This window comes from Bufo gargarizans, chromosome 6 (assembly GCF_014858855.1).
Source record: "Bufo gargarizans isolate SCDJY-AF-19 chromosome 6, ASM1485885v1, whole genome shotgun sequence".
NCBI lineage: Eukaryota > Metazoa > Chordata > Amphibia > Anura > Bufonidae > Bufo > Bufo gargarizans.
The window spans coordinates 149268537-149285055 of NC_058085.1; the positions used below are offsets into that span (position 1 = coordinate 149268537).

The 16519-nt window shown below is 44.9% G+C and overlaps 1 protein-coding gene across 1 annotated transcript in view; it reads right to left on the minus strand.

Annotated features, from left to right (window-relative positions):
* The window catches only part of PPA1 (inorganic pyrophosphatase 1), a 111358-nt gene extending 95648 nt beyond the window's left edge, over nucleotides 1-15710 (minus strand). Inside the window, exon 1 of the mRNA XM_044297448.1 lies at nucleotides 15562-15710. Within this exon, the coding sequence (XP_044153383.1) occupies nucleotides 15562-15622 (61 nt within the window). The 5' untranslated portion in view covers nucleotides 15623-15710. The remainder of the gene's footprint in view (nucleotides 1-15561) is intronic.
* Between the last annotated feature and the right edge of the window lie 809 nt (nucleotides 15711-16519).

Here is a 16519-nt window from a genome sequence, read left to right on the forward strand (position 1 = left end):
ATGCGGGACGTCACACCAACACTTCGGGAAGCCCATTCTGACTTCTAAGACACAAGCGGGCGTTTGATAGTCCGAGAAACTATTTTATATATTAGATCTCATTTATGTGATCTCCCATACAAGGTGTGTCCTGGGTTTGCACCTGCACTCTCTGTAATGTAGGGATCTGGTGAGGGACTGTTCCAATTGATCCCCATACAGTTTTTTCACCTTTAAGGCTGAGTTCACACCAGCGTTCAGCCTTTCCGTTCTCCTGCTCCGTTATAAGAGCAGGAGGACAGAAAGGACGGATTGGGCACATAACTGAGGCGAGCGGAGCCTACGGACCCCATAGACTATATAATGTCTATGTAGTCCGTAGGCTCCGCTCGCCTCAGTTATGTGCCCAATCCATCCTTTCTGTTCTCCTGCTCCTATAACGGAGCAGGAAAACGGAAAGGCTGAACGCTGATGTGAACGAGGCCTTATATAAATATATATTTTATGTGATCTTTCTTCAATAAATAAAAAAAGTTGATATATTTTATATTATACTCAGTGTATTCTATATGGGCTATTGGTTTTGATCTAGTGTAGGAGTATTTAAATGTTGCTACTAGGCCCTCATTATATTTTGCATAATTTTCTATGGTACTGTTTGGATTTATAGACCCAAAGGCAGTCAGACTACCAGGCCCCAAAGCCCTGAGGCAGACTACCAGGCCCCAAAGCCCTGAGGCAGACTACCAGGCCCCAAAGCCCTGAGGCAGACTACCAGGCCCCAAAGCCCTGAGGCAGACTACCAGGCCCCAAAGCAGTCATCCAGGCCCTGAACATATCATACATAGGCGTTTAACCGCTCAAAAATTCAAACCTATTAATCATGCTAAAGGCACCAAGAGAATCATACCAACCACATAACACAAATATTCACTGTATAACCTAAGTTCAATCCTTCATAAGGTGTTTCTTGTATCACAGCCCTGGAGGCTGCATGCTCCAGTCTCCTCTGTCCAGAGGACAGGAAACCACACTGAGTGAGGAAGTGGGTGTTCCCATTTTGATTGCTCTGGGGCTTCCAGTCCAATTGTGGGGGCAGAGCCATCTCTCTCTATGGTGCTGTCATGGGTGAAGGGAAAAACCAGCAAACTAGCAAGAGATAGATTAGACTTCTCTACTAACAACATCAAATACTGGCTCAAAACCAGGGTCCAATAGAGTAACAGTCCAGCAGCACAAAAGGTCACCAGCCCTTCAGACATGGCAGATTCTAATCAGCCGGTTACGTCCATTCATGTATTACTCCGAATTCCAACATCACAGTACAAGGACAACAGACACAGAAAACACAACAAACCCAACTCCCACCTGAAATGCACAAAGAACAGCCACACGTTCATCAACAGTAATAGAAGGAAACCCAATCCTACACCAAAAAGTATTTTCCCCTCTCCGGCTTATCGGCAATGGCAACATCCACAAACATCCTCTCTGGGGATACAACCACTCCAGCACATCGTAAGAACACCACTGCTTTTGTCAAACTATCCATTCAGCATTGAGACACCTAATCAGGAGTTTCATACTGCCATGGGACACCTACCCATAGACACAACTACTCAGGGTCTCATAAAAACTCCCTTATCAAGACTCCAGCCCCACCTTTATTTGATGATGACATCCTAGCTGGATGTGCCCCACTCAACTTACCTCCAACCCAGTTTTCCATTTATCCCAATCAAGGATCAGATTCCACCCACTACACCTCAGGACCTTGAAGCAGATTTGCTCATTACTATACAGGAAATCACAACCACTTGGTCTCTGAATAACAACAACCTTATCAATAATTCATGTACACTACACCAGGAGGAAGCTCTTCAATCTAACCATATACACTGGACCATTACCAAAAATGTATCGGCATCTCTAGCAATAGCAGGACCTTCAACTACACTATATATTTTATCCCTGCCACCAATCACCCCAACCACAATAAACCCGATAATGAAAAGTCCCAATACCACCACAATAACATTTTTTTGGGGGCTGCAAACCCACCAAAAGAAAAAACTCAGGTGAGGATGCAGGTTACAGGATCGTGCTTGAGTCCGCGTGATAGCCGGGTCGCGCGGCGAATGAGGAGGACAGTGCATGCGCAGCCTGTACAAGCGCGGTCCCGGCGACTGAGCTGGGTGTCAATTACAGTGCATAGAGGCGGGGTTAGGGCAGGGGAGGTACAGCCTGAAGTGAGGGAAGGGCTACCCCCTTGACTTCTAGCATGACTGTTGGAGCAGGAAATGATTACTTTATAAGACAATTTTTTCAGGCATATACAGCGCATGAAAGTGGCACAAGGATGTATAAGAACACACTGAAGATGATCTATAAGGTACTGTTGCTAGTTTATTAAGTGAAATTGAGGTGAAAGGCTTTTAAAGCGAACCTAAGCACAACCAGGTGTAACTCTACGAAAACAAAGCAGACTAGCCAGCGTATATGGGGCAGCCAAAAGTGCAGACAACCCAGATGCATATGCTGTAAAAGCATAAGTACCACTACCTCATTTTGTAACAATCAAAACGGCGAAGAGTTTCTAATCAGAATCAACTTAGATTGTAACTCCACCCATATAATTTATGTACTGGAGTGCCCATGTGGCCTCCAATACATAGGACAAACAATACAGACTCTATGTAACAGGCTTAACAAACATAAAAGTAAAAAATAAATTTTGTAAACATAGCGGCTCGAGACATGCTGCGGACAACCATGATGGATCTGACCATGACTTTAAAGAGGACCTTTCATCTGTTTTACTTATAGAAGCTAAATACCTGTACTTGTATGCTGCCACCCGGTTTGTTTTTAAGCATCGCCCCTACGCCGTCCTGAAGTTTTTGCGCTCAATAGGCCAATGCCGAGCATCGGTACAGGGAGGAGGAGACGCCAGGGTTTCACAACTTAGCAGTGTTGCTTCTCTTTTAAGATACAGTATTTTAACTTGCCAGTTGTGTATTTATTTCCATGTACATTTCATACTTTTGATGTATACCAGCTTTTTAGACTGTCCATATTTTATTTGGTTTATGAAATTGTACACAGACACTTAACCTTCTTTCTCCCTAATCATATCCACCTCACGACTATCATCATAGGAGAATCACGTGACTCATTTTAAAGAATCATATACAGTCATGCTTTTACATACAATTTGGAGAGACCGTAGACACCATACAGTATAGGGTAGGGCTTATCTCCCTAATTCTCTATTTACACAGCCCCCCCCCCCCCCCGACGTCCATTCGATCCTTCAAGTCAGGCTAACAAATCACAGCTTTTACTTTTTCTTTATAATCGCTTCTGCATTTGTATTAATTTGGTTTGTCCTTTTATAATAGGTACAGTGGTCTCCAATAATGGTCATTCCTCAAATCACACGTTTCAATGGCACGTAGTTCTCTACACACTCCTGTTATTCTCCCTTACACCTAGTGGAACCGCATCTAGCGTCCTGTTGTTGGGGTAATCAGCCATGTGACTGCGATCATGTGACAGGGCTACCCAGCTTACACGCCGTTCAATCCTCTGGTGTCCGGGTTACCAGTCACGTGATCACTGGCATAGGGTCATGTGACAGCGACCATTCCGATCACATGACCAGACCAGCAAGGCACATCGCCAGCAACACCCCTTTCTCCCCCTGCTATGGGTCACGTCACCGCATCCTCAGCGATCACGTGATCTATGCATATATTTCCACTGGAATCTTTTTAAACATCATCTCCACTACTCTTTTCTTCTTATCTTTAATGGGCCTCCATCATGTTAGTCCACAAGTGAAGATCTTTGAAATAAAGCTTTTTATGCATGAACTAACTTCACACTCTAGGACACACCCCACAAAGGGGTGACCAGATGTCAGGGACAACCTCCCACATGTGTTCCCACTGTTGTACTGCATATCCAGCAAGTGTAACCTGATGAAGGGGACCTAGGTATCCTCGAAACGCATTATTTTGTGGATCACCTTCAATAAAGAAGATTTGCATAACATCCACCTGAAGCCAGCTTGTTTTGCACCAAGCAGAATAAACCCCTGAAAACATGTTCAACATAACAGGTTCCCTTTAAAGTTATGTAAGGAACAAATAAATTATTCTTGTGGCTAAAACTCTGATCCAATCAAAGCCAGAGTTTCACAAGACCTTAAACTAAAAAGTTCAGTATGTGCAGACTTTAGGCCTAGGATCACATGCCAGATATCTTCACACAATCTTTAAAACTGAAGACCAAAAAATCTCCATAAGACTTGATTCCTGGTGTGGACCAATGTCCCATTACATAATAGGGGGTAATTCAATGTTAAACTGCTCATTTGCTCACCACCATTGACGAAAAACCAAAGTCATGGGAAGGTGGACATGTTCACCTCTAGGGCTGTCTGAAAGTTGTAGGGGGTGAGACATGGCAGTAGAAGACTGTCTACTTTCATATGTAGTCAGTGGCAATGCTATGGTTGGGGTTACTTGCCTGCTCCCCACCGTTTAGTTTTGGCTCCTTCAGTTCACCGTACTCCGGTTCCTCTCTTCCGGAGTTAAGCGGCGGCACATGTGTCATTGGCTGCAGCAGTGATGTGTCCTCCAAGTGACATGTGACCCAGTCTGAAAGTTGGCAAGCAGGACACTGAAGTGCTGGGACCAAGTGGTGGTGAGCAGGTACGTATGCTTCCCTCCACAGTTCTAGGGGGGTGGTGGCAAAAGTTGTTTCAAAGCTGAACAACCCTTTTAACCCTAAACATTACTCTACATACTAAAGGTCTTATATTGCAATAATAATGGTCGCAACCGAGTTTTTATCTGAAAATTACATGCACTATCCAATTTCTGCATCAATCTCATGCTCATCTCTTCTTCATGAGTCTGTCTGTTTGGGAAAACACCCATAAAAAGGGTTTCCTGGGACAATAAAAAAAAAAAAAAAAAAAACACAACCAGTGTTTCCTTACTGCTCTCCACTGCCCTGGATTAGCACACCGGAAATGGCAAGAAGGACCCACTCAGCCAATCAGCGGCAGGTCACTGATAAGGCCAGTGATTGGAGTGAGCCTTTCTTGGCAAACAAACTAGAAAAGGGTAGTGGAGAGCAGCAGAGAATCAGTGGAGGTGAGATAATAATAATAATAATAATAATAATAATATTATTATTATTAATAATATTATTATTACTACTACTACTACTACTTTCTGGCCCTTTATTTTTTTTATTCTCTCTGGAAAGTCTCTTTAAGCTGCACAAAGATTAGAGAGCAGAAGAGGCCAAAGTAGCCGCATGTAACCATGACCTACAAGCAAGTTTCCCAATAAATGCTTATGTTCTTGAGCTTGCCGTCAACATTAAGAACATGTTCCAGACAGTCTCATAACTGCTGATATTTACAGAAGATCCCCACTGCGGATACGAATGACTTCTAAATAAACCAATTTCCCGCAATTCTTCTTTAGGGGCTATCCAGCCTTTTAAAACTGATAGTCCAAGATCAATATCAGATCAGTGGGAGTCGGAGTCTCGGCGCCCCCACCGATCAGCTCTTTGAAGTGGTCTGTGCGAGTGCTGCAGCTTCTTCATTACGTCCGGGCTCTCTTTTAGCAGCAGTGGTGCAGGGTGTTACAGCTTTGTCTCATTCACGGTTATTTTGCGGTGAACGATGTAACACAAGTTAAGAATTACCTCAGCTCCCTATTTATACATGGAAGCAATGCCATTTCCCATAGTAAATAGTAAGGTTTTAATAATTTACATCACTGTAAATGGCACAATCCTCCTTGGCTAGAGGAATCTTTGTGCTCCACTGGGAAATCTATAGAGCAACCTCTGCCCCTGTCTTCGGCTTCTGAGATAATACAGACAAGCGCCTTGGTGAGGGAGGAGGTTTCTGCACACTTACAGGGAGCCTTCAGACAGAGAAAGGAGAACCTACAGGATACTGGAAGATGCTTACTTCTTCTAACAAGATATCTAACAAAGAGTCATACATGCACATACATTGCCGATTCACGTAAATTATAACATGAGGTATGCTTTGAACCGGTTGTCAAACATTTTATAATAGCTTAAAAAACAAACAAAAAAAAAAACCTCACCTCACCAATCCCCTACCACTCCCATCCAGACTCTTCCTGGTCCCTTCGACAAGTAAAGGTGACCGCTCTGCTAAACCCTGGCTGAGGTGGGTCACTTCTGTGGCTGAGCAGGAGGGACCAGACACCATTTTCTTTACGATCCTAAGGCCTCATGCAGAAGAGTGTATCAATTTTGTGTTCCGCAAACTGAAGATCCACAAAATACAGATACCGGCCGTTTGCATGCCCACAAAATGGACAATAGGACATGTGCTATAATTTTATGAACAGCCACATGGATGTGTACTGGACATTGATGACATCCAAGTACTGTTGCATTTATTGTGGACCCATACAAATTTAAGCACGACAGGCGACAGGGACCAAAAAAGTTCCAGCCAAAGTACCATATTTCCTGTACTATAAGATGCATTTTTCCGCACAAAAGGAGGGTGAGGGAATGGCAGTGTGTCGTATAAAGTGAATACTCCATTATGGAAGCGCTCACTAAAGGGGTTCTTTGGGATTTGAGTATTGATGACCTATCCTACCCCGAACGATCAGCTGTATGTGGAGACAGCGTGCACGCACCTTCTCTCTTCTGCTTTGCCATAGACATAGCAGCAGGAAGAGACGGCACGTGCACACTGCGCGCACAGTCTCTACCTACAACTGATCAGCGTGGCTGCTGGGTGATCCGTCCCCCACCGATTTGATATTGATGACATATCCTGAGGATAGGTCATCAATATTAAAATCCCAGACAACTCCTTTAATACAGTGGGACCAGGAGAGGTGAATATAGTGGGAGCTGGCTTTACTCACCGCTCCCTGGTCTTCTCCTGGCACCGCACTGTGCTGTGTCCTGACTGAGTACAAAGTCATCAGGTCACAGTGCACCAATGTAGCTTTATATTCAACCTTTATTTACCAGTGGTATATTCTCAATATATTCTTAAGACATTTATTGCCATGTGCAACGTTTCGGGCCCATTCGGTGCCCTTTGTCAAGCTGGATGGCCGGTCTGCGTGTTTCCATATCATGAAAAGGTTCTCTAAACGAGCTATTAACCTAATCATCTGAATCAACTAATTAACTCTAAACACCTGCAAAAGATTCCTGAGGCTTTTAAAAACTCCCAGCCTGGTTTATACTCAAAACCGCAATCATGGGTAAGACTGCCGACCTGACTGCTGTCCAGAAGGCCATCATTGACACCCTCAAGCAAGAGGGTAAGACACAGAAAGAAATTTCTGAACGAATAGGCTGTTCCCAGAGTGCTGTATCAAGGCACCTCAGTGGGAAGTCTGTGGGAAGGAAAAAGTGTGGCAGAAAACGCTGCACAACGAGAAGGTGACCGGACCCAGAGGAAGATTGTGGAGAAGGACCGATTCCAGACCTTGGGGGACCTGCAGAAGCAGTGGACTGAGTCTGGAGTAGAAACATCCAGAGCCACCGTGTACAGGCGTGTGCAGGAAATGGGCTACAGGTGCCGCATTCCCCAGGTCAAGCCACTTTTGAACCAGAAACAGCGGCAGAAGCGCCTGGGTTACAGAGAAGCAGCACTGGACTGTTGCTCAGTGGTCCAAAGTACTTTTTTCGGATGAAAGCAAATTTTGCATGTCATTCGGAAATCAAGGTGCCAGAGTCTGGAGGAAGACTGGGGAGAGGGAAATGCCAAAATGCCTGAAGTCCAGTGTCAAGTACCCACAGTCAGTGATGGTCTGGGTGCCATGTCAGCTGCTGGTGTTGGTCCACTGTGTTTTATCAAGGGCAGGGTCAATGCAGCTAGCTATCAGGAGATTTTAGAGCACTTCATGCTTCCATCTGCTGAAAAGCTTTATGGAGATGAAGATTTCATTTTTCAGCACGACCTGGCACCTGCTCACAGTGCCAAAACCACTGGTAAATGGTTTACTGACCATGGTATTACTGTGCTCAATTGGCCTGCCAACTCTCCTGACCTGAACCCCATAGAGAATCTGTGGGATATTGGGAAGAGAAAGTTGAGAGACACAAGACCCAACACTCTGGATGAGCTTAAGGCCGCTATCGAAGCATCCTGGGCCTCCATAACACCTCAGCAGTGCCACAGGCTGATTGCCTCCATGCCACGCCGCATTGAAGCAGTCATTTCTGCAAAAGGATTCCCGACCAAGTATTGAGTGCATAACTGAACATAATTATTTGAAGGTTGACTTTTTTTGTATTAAAAACACTTTTCTTTTATTGGTCGGATGAAATATGCTAATTTTTTTAGATAGGAATTTTGGGTTTTCATGAGCTGTATGCCAAAATCATCAATATTAAAACAATAAAAGGCTTGAACTACTTCAGTTGTGTGTAATGAATCTAAAATATATGAAAGTCTAATGTTTATCAGTACATTACAGAAAATAATGAACTTTATCACAATATGCAATTTTTTTTAGAAGGACCTGTATTTCACTCCACGGGTGGAAGGAGGCTATCAGGAGACGAGCACCCACAAAAGCCATCCAATTAGACGTGTGCTGAGGTCTCACTACGGTTAAGAAGATCAGGTCACAGTGCAGCGCTGCAGGAAAAGTGCATGGATCTCCCAGGTGGTTGCTCCGTCTGGAGCAGGAGAGGTAGGTTCTTTTATTTTGGTCTGAAAGATAGGGGGTCTGATGAAATATTTTTTTTCTTATTTTCCTCCCCCAAAACCTAGGAGCATCTTATAGGGCGGGAAATACAGGTAGTAAAAAGCATCTAGTAATGTTAGTAAATCAACTTAAGACAACCTCCTTATACAAGGAATAAAGAAGAAATAAATGTGTTGTAAAAGTGTTACCCTCTAGACAGGCTGTCTAGACCTGCTTCAGATTTATCACAACGGCCCAAGCAGGATGATAAATCCAGCGCAGGGACGGACGCTTTTCTCTCCCTCTATACCAAACATTGGTCGGCTTACTTTGGGAGAGATTTTTACCCCAGAATTGTAGTGAAATTTTGGCGCCGAATGGTGCATCTTAGGACCTGCTTCTGTCTAGTAAAGTTCGGCCCCTACTGCTAAACTCTGCTCCCTTGCAGGCATGTATTACAAAAAAAAAAAAAAAAAAAGTGTAGAAACTTGAGCTGCAAATTTCTGCAGTTTGTGGCACTTTTTTTATACAGATTTTTTGGCACAGATACATTAGCAAATATGGTCCTAAAGATACTGGTCCATATTATCCTTACATACAAGGGAGGATACATATCACGCATGCACTAATAAATGGGAAGACTTTACATGGACCAACATCTATGTCCCAGTTGTGTCTATGGGACTTTTAGCATGGGCTGATTTCCTGTATCCAGCGCCGATCGATGATATAGCAAGTTGATCATCACTCATTTAGCCCGATTTATCTGGAGCAATTATAGTGACTCGCAATCTCTCTTATTCCTCCCACATATATGTATGCTCGATTCGGCACTATAATAGACTATAGGCTGCTAAAAGGACACTCTGTTGTCATCTACCAGGTCCTTGGGGCTCTGGGGATACATTCAGCATATGCACTGGGTATTTCTCCTGGACTGTGGTGTGAACAGTCTAAAGGTCCTTTTCTGCAGGCTGATAAGGCAAACAAGCATTTGTTTCCAACTGTTGGTCAATGTATGCATATCAGCTAAGACATGAGTGAACTATCGTTTATTGCCCAATCACATTTCAAGGCGGGCATTAATGGGCATCTCTCAGCAGATTTATACCTATCCTACGGGCATCTGTGTTGGTCCCATGTTCATTTGTAGAGAGAGAAGATAATCTAGGTGTAACAGTAACACCCCCGTTGCTCCTAGAGGCTCATTTGTATATATTAAAACATCATTTTTCTTAGCAATGTGGGCACATATGAACATGGGACCAACACAGATACCTTCAGCTGCCAAGTGCACATGTAACAGGCCAGCCAGTTTCAGAGGTACAAATCTGCTGACTGATGCCCGCCTAAAAATTAGCCAATAAACAGTACAATAGTTTGCTCATTTCTTAGCTGATCAGATAATAGCCTTGCATTGAGCACTGGTTGCAAACAAATGATCGATCGCCTTATCAGCCCGGAACCTTTAGACTCTGTTCACACTAGGAGAAATAACTGGTGCAGAAATGCTAAGAGTACACAAAATCAGGAGTGGAGCATAAAAGTAGAAAAAGGGAACAACTTCTCTTTTTACGAGATCACTGCTGGTTCCGGCTTTCAAAACTGCATGCAGAAACCTGACCATGCGGCCATACCCAACCTCATTTTCTTAAAGGGATTCTGTCACCAGATTTAACCCTATTAAACTAGCTGACATTAGCGATGTGCTAATGTCAGCTAAACCTAACTGGCCTATTCCTACTTTTATCTATGCCCCGTTATGCCAGAAATCTAACTTATAATATGCTAATTAGCCTCTAGGAGCAGGAGGTGGGGGCGTTGTTCCTGCTCCTAGAGGCTCCGTTCTCCCACCTTTGTCGCCTCCCTCCAAGTACTGATTGACAGGGCCAGGCAGCGCTCGCATCTGTCTGCCAGCCCTGTGCTCTGGTAAAATCTCGCGCCGTTCAGTATTCGGCGCAGGTGCAGTGAGGAAGCTGGCAGCCTGCGAGCATTTTTCCCTCACCACGCCCAACTTCAAATAGTTATTCAAATACCACACCCTACCAAGTTACAGGTCGAGGGAAGCATAGTTACCTGCAGGGTTGGAGTGGCCCGATGTTGTATGAGAGTCCAAAGTGACAGATAGGCGGGGACAACGCAAGTGGGCGGGGTCTGCAATACCACAGTTGAGTTCAGGAGGGCACTGAGCGTGGCATGCGGCTGTAAAGAGGGCTTGGGCGGCTCCCTTTAGCATTGGCCCACCTGGAATTTCCTTGTAGGGTCTATGGCCAATCTGCCCCTGCTTACCTGCTCCCTGATACTCTGTTCCGCCATAATGGGTCCACCTCTGTCTCCAATGGATTTCGGTTCCCACATGTAAACTTCCGGCATGGACAGGGGTCACAGAGCCTCTTGGGGGGGGGGGACACATGACTGCTGCGGCCAGTCATTGGCTGCAAATGAGCACATGATCTCCATCTCTGCCGGAACTGACATGTGGGGACCAAAGAGCAGCGAAGACGGCAGTGGGGCCACGTGGCTGGAGACCAGGTGAGGATGCATCTGTCTGGGTGGTACCTAAATAATGATCTGCAGCTAGACACCTCCTTTAAGCTCTTGTATGGTCATACTATTAAAGGAACCCTACAAGTTTTCAGCACTTGTTCCAGTGAACTTGTCACAATCCCATCCAAGAGCAGATCTTGAAGGGTGCAGCTAAGGTACATCCAGCACCTATGAAGAAGGCAGGTGTCCACTGAGCTCTCTGTGCACGTGGTGGACGTAAGAAGACTTTTGGGAGACCTACATTACATATTAGGAGCACATACAGTCCTGCCCATAATTATTCATACCCCTGGCAAATTTTGACCTAAAGTTACTTTTATTCAACCAGCAAGTAATTTTTTGACGGGAAATTACATAGGTGTCTCCCGAAAGATAAGACGATGTACAAGAGGCATTATTGTGGAAAAAAACAACAACTCCACTTTTATTTACATTTGAGCAAAAAATACAAGATGTTCCGCACTGAGGACGTGGTCGGAAGCCCAAAGTGACACCTGTGCTGGCCAGGAGGATAGTTAGAGAGGTGAAAAAGAATCCAAGGATCACACCAAGGCCATCCTGGTGAATCTGGGCTCTGCTGGTGGAAATGTCTCAAGGCAGACAATCCAACGGACACTGCACACCGATGGGTTCCACTTCAGATAAGGCCTCATGCACACGGTGGTGTTCCGCGGCCGAGAGCGGAATGGAGAAACCCAGCCGGGATTCCTCCTGACAGCATGAGCGCACGGCGTCATTGGTTGCTATGACACCGTGCGCTTCATGCAGCCGCTGCTGTACAGTAATACACTATACTAGTGAATTACTGTACAGCAGTGGCTGCATGAAGCGCACGGCGTCATTGCAACCAATGACGCCGTGCGCTCATGCTGTCAGGAGGAATCCTGGCCGGGTTTCCACGGTCCGCTCTCGGCCACGGAACACGGCCGTGTGCATGAGGCCTAAGGCATACAAAAGCTCACTTGGCCTTTTCAAAAGCTCATCTGGACAAAGAAGAAGACTTCTGGTCTTCTGTATTATGGTCAGATGAAACAAAAATTGAATTGTTTGGTCACAATGATGTTTCCTTCATTTGGCGTAAAAAAGGAGGAGAAGCCTTCAAACCAAAGAACACCATCCCTACTGTCAAACATGGTGGTGTTTTTCAGCCAATGGACCAGGGAACCTAATCACAGTAAATGGCACCATGAAAAAAGAGCAATACATAAGGATTCTCGACGACATCAGGCAGTCTGCAGAGAAACTTGGCCTTGGGCACCAGTGGACATTTCAGCATGACAATGACCCAAAACACACAGCAAAAGTGGTGAAGAAATGGTTAGCAGACAAGAACATTAACGTTTTGGAGTGGCCCAGCCAGAGTCCAGACTTGAATCCAATTGAGAATCTGTGGAGGGAGCTAAAGATCAGGGTGATGGCAAGAAGACCCTCCAACCTGAAAGATTTGGAGCTCATTGTTAAAGATGAATGGGCAACAATACCTGTGGAGACATGCAAAAAGCTGGTCTGCAACTATAGGAAGCGTTTGATTGCTGTAATAGCCAATAAAGGCTTTTCTATTGATTATTGAGAAGGGTATGAATAATTTTGGACTGGACACTTTTTGCTCAAATGTAAATAAAAGCTGAGAAATGTTTTTTTCTCCCACAATAATGCCTCTTGTACATCGTCTTATTATCTTTTGGGAGACACCTATGTCATTTCCCGTCAAAAAATTATTTGCTGGTTGAATAAAAGTAACTAAGTCAAAATTTTCCAGGGGTATGAAAAATTATGGGCAGCACTGTATAGAGCAGGCTTCAACCAATTTTATTCTTTAAAACTTAGAAATCTGTTCACAGGGGCTGGACCATAGATCAAGTTTAATTACCACATAGTGATATGTAATGTTCTAATATATGGGCCTCATTTATCAAAACTGTAGCACAAGGGAGGGATTAGTTCGTATGGGCAGCAGGGCTAGCTTTACGGTTTGAAAGACTTTAGTCCTCACCATTCCACTGCTTGCTGTCAGTAAATGGAACGATTTTTTTTTTTTACATTTAGAGCTAAGATTTGTTTACATTACTAGAGCTACCACTGTATCCAGGCAGAGCAATCCACTATGAGACAAGCAGAGTGATACATGTCCTCTGCAATCACAGGAAGACATCTTGTTGAGAAATAGAAACATCAAGTCAATTAGACAGTTCCAGAACTGTTCACGATTCCATTTTCCCCAGAATCTTAAAGGAGTTCTCTGCGCTTTCTTGCTGTGCACTGATCTGTGAGGGCAAGATGATCTGCTCAGTACCTACTCCTCTGTTGTCTCCTTCGCTGCTCTAACTGGCTACGGCCTCTTCCGCTCAGGTCGCGACCAGATCTGTTCCCGAGTCTTCCTGTTCAGCTGCATATACTGTACACACAGATGAAGAGGAAGACTCCGGAACACATCCGGACAGAACCCGAGCGGAAAAACCCACATCCAGTCCCCATGGTCACATGAACACAGTGGAAATAGCGAAAGTGGCGATGCTACACAGCGGTAAGTACAGAGAAGACTATCTTGTCTCCACAGGTTAGCATACAGCAAGGTTGTAAAGTCCAGAGAACCCCTTTAACCACTGATTACATTTCCTGTTACTGAATTAAAGGATTTGGCTCATCCACTCACAATGGAGGCCGCCACAATCTGTCACTGCTGTCCGGTCATTATCATAGTGCACCGGTATATATTCTGTACTGTGTACAGAGCAGCAGTGTATATATATATATATATATATATATATATATATATATATATATATATATATATATTCTGTGTTACAGATGTGTGGAGTACCGGTATACGTTCTGTAATGTGTACAGAGCACTGTTATACTGTATACTCTAATGTGCACGGAGCACCAGCATACGTCATCTAATGTGTATGGAACACCGGCATACATTATGTAAGATGTGTGGAGTACCGGTATATATCCTGTAATGTGTGCGGAGCATTGGTATATGTTGTGTAATGTGTATGTAGCATTGGTATACATCCTGTAACGTGTGCCGAGTATCGGTATACATCCTGTAATGTGTGCGAAGTACTGGTATATGTTCTGTAAGGTGTACAGAGCAGCGGTATATGTTCTGTAAGGTGTACAGAGCAGCGGTATATGTTCTGTAAGGTGTACAGAGCAGCGGTATACGTTCTGTAAGGTGTACAGAGCAGCGGTATATATTCTGTAAGGTGTACAGAGCAGCGGTATATGTTCTGTAAGGTGTACAGAGCAGCGGTATATATTCTGTAAGGTGTACAGAGCAGTGGTACACATTCTGTAAGGTGCACAGAGCAGCGGTACACATTCTGTAAGGTGCACAGAGCAGCGGTACACATTCTGTAAGGTGTACAGAGCAGCGGTATATATTCTGTAAGGTGTACAGAGCAGCGGTACACATTCTGTAAGGTGTACAGAGCAGCGGTATATATTCTGTAAGGTGTACAGAGCAGCGGTATATGTTCTGTAAGGTGTACAGAGCAGTGGTACACATTCTGTAAGGTGCACAGAGCAGCGGTACACATTCTGTAAGGTGTACAGAGCAGCGGTATATATTCTGTAAGGTGTACAGAGCAGCGGTATATATTCTGTAAGGTGTACAGAGCAGTGGTACACATTCTGTAAGGTGCACAGAGCAGCGGTACACATTCTGTAAGGTGCACAGAGCAGCGGTACACATTCTGTAAGGTGCACAGAGCAGCGGTATATGTTCTGTAAGGTGTACAGAGCAGCGGTATATGTTCTGTAAGGTGTACAGAGCAGTGGTACACATTCTGTAAGGTGCACAGAGCAGCGGTACACATTCTGTAAGGTGTACAGAGCAGCGGTATATATTCTGTAAGGTGCACAGAGCAGTGGTACACGTTCTGTAAGGTGCACAGAGCAGCGGTACACATTCTGTAAGGTGTACAGAGCAGCGGTACACATTCTGTAAGGTGTACAGAGCAGCGGTATATATTCTGTAAGGTGTACAGAGCAGCGGTATATATTCTGTAAGGTGTACAGAGCAGCGGTATATGTTCTGTAAGGTGTACAGAGCAGTGGTACACATTCTGTAAGGTGCACAGAGCAGCGGTACACATTCTGTAAGGTGTACAGAGCAGCGGTATATATTCTGTAAGGTGTACAGAGCAGCGGTATATGTTCTGTACTGTGTAGGTAGCATTAGTATACATTCTATAATGTGTTATCTGGGTCACATATGAGTCAGGCCATTCCATTAACCCCTCTCACTGACATCCCCTCCCGATCGCACTGTCTATTCCCCCGGTCACATCACTCACTGAAGAAGAGCCGGTACTCCAGGCTGTTGGCCTTGGCCCTTTGCTCCACGCTGAATGACATGCTGCAGGTCCTCTGTAGTCTGCTCTGGCTTGACGTCAGGCACAACAAGGACAGGCCGGGCGGCGCGCAGCGACCATATCCTCACACGCCTGCCCGGCTCTTATTTCATTGGCCGCAGAGGCCGTGGGTGTGTCTTGGGCCGGGCCTGCTGTCAAAAGAGAATTCTTTATAGCACACACCCACAGAACTGACAGCCAATAGCCGCCAGCCGTAGTGAATGGGCGTGGTCCAGCATACGCAATGAATGAAGGGGAGTGACGTCATGCGCCCCCTGCCAGACGAGGCTGAGAGCTCCGCCTTCTGACTGACGTCCTGCTCTAGTGCTGGCGCCACGTGGAGTTTGCATGCTGGGTGGCATCTAGTTACCTTATGATGGTTTAGTCAGCTGGCTCCCAGTTAGGTAAGGACTTTCCCGCCTAGTGGCCAGGCCTGGTACCTGGGAGTTGATAGAGCAGAACACTATTTCCCATCTGTACCGTCATATCCTCAGTGCTCAGAACTGGTATAACCAGAGAAACCTCTCTGTTCACAGGATGATGCACCTAGCCTTTCTGCTACCTGAGCCGAAAACTGAAGCGGCGCTCCAACCCCCCAATGCCAATTTTTTTTATTTAACACCTTCCCTCCAGCCCTACTGTTAAAGACATACATACATAGCTACAAAACACAGTCGTGGCCAAAAGTTTTGAGAATGACACAAATATTAGTTTTCACAAAGTTTGCTGCTAAACTGCTTTTAGATCTTTGTTTCAGTTGTTTCTGTGATGTAGTGAAATATAATTACACGCACTTCATACGTTTCAAAGGCTTTTATCGACAATTACATGACATTTATGCAAAGAGTCAGTATTTGCAGTGTTGGCCCTTCTTTTTCAGGACTTCTGCAATTCCACTGGG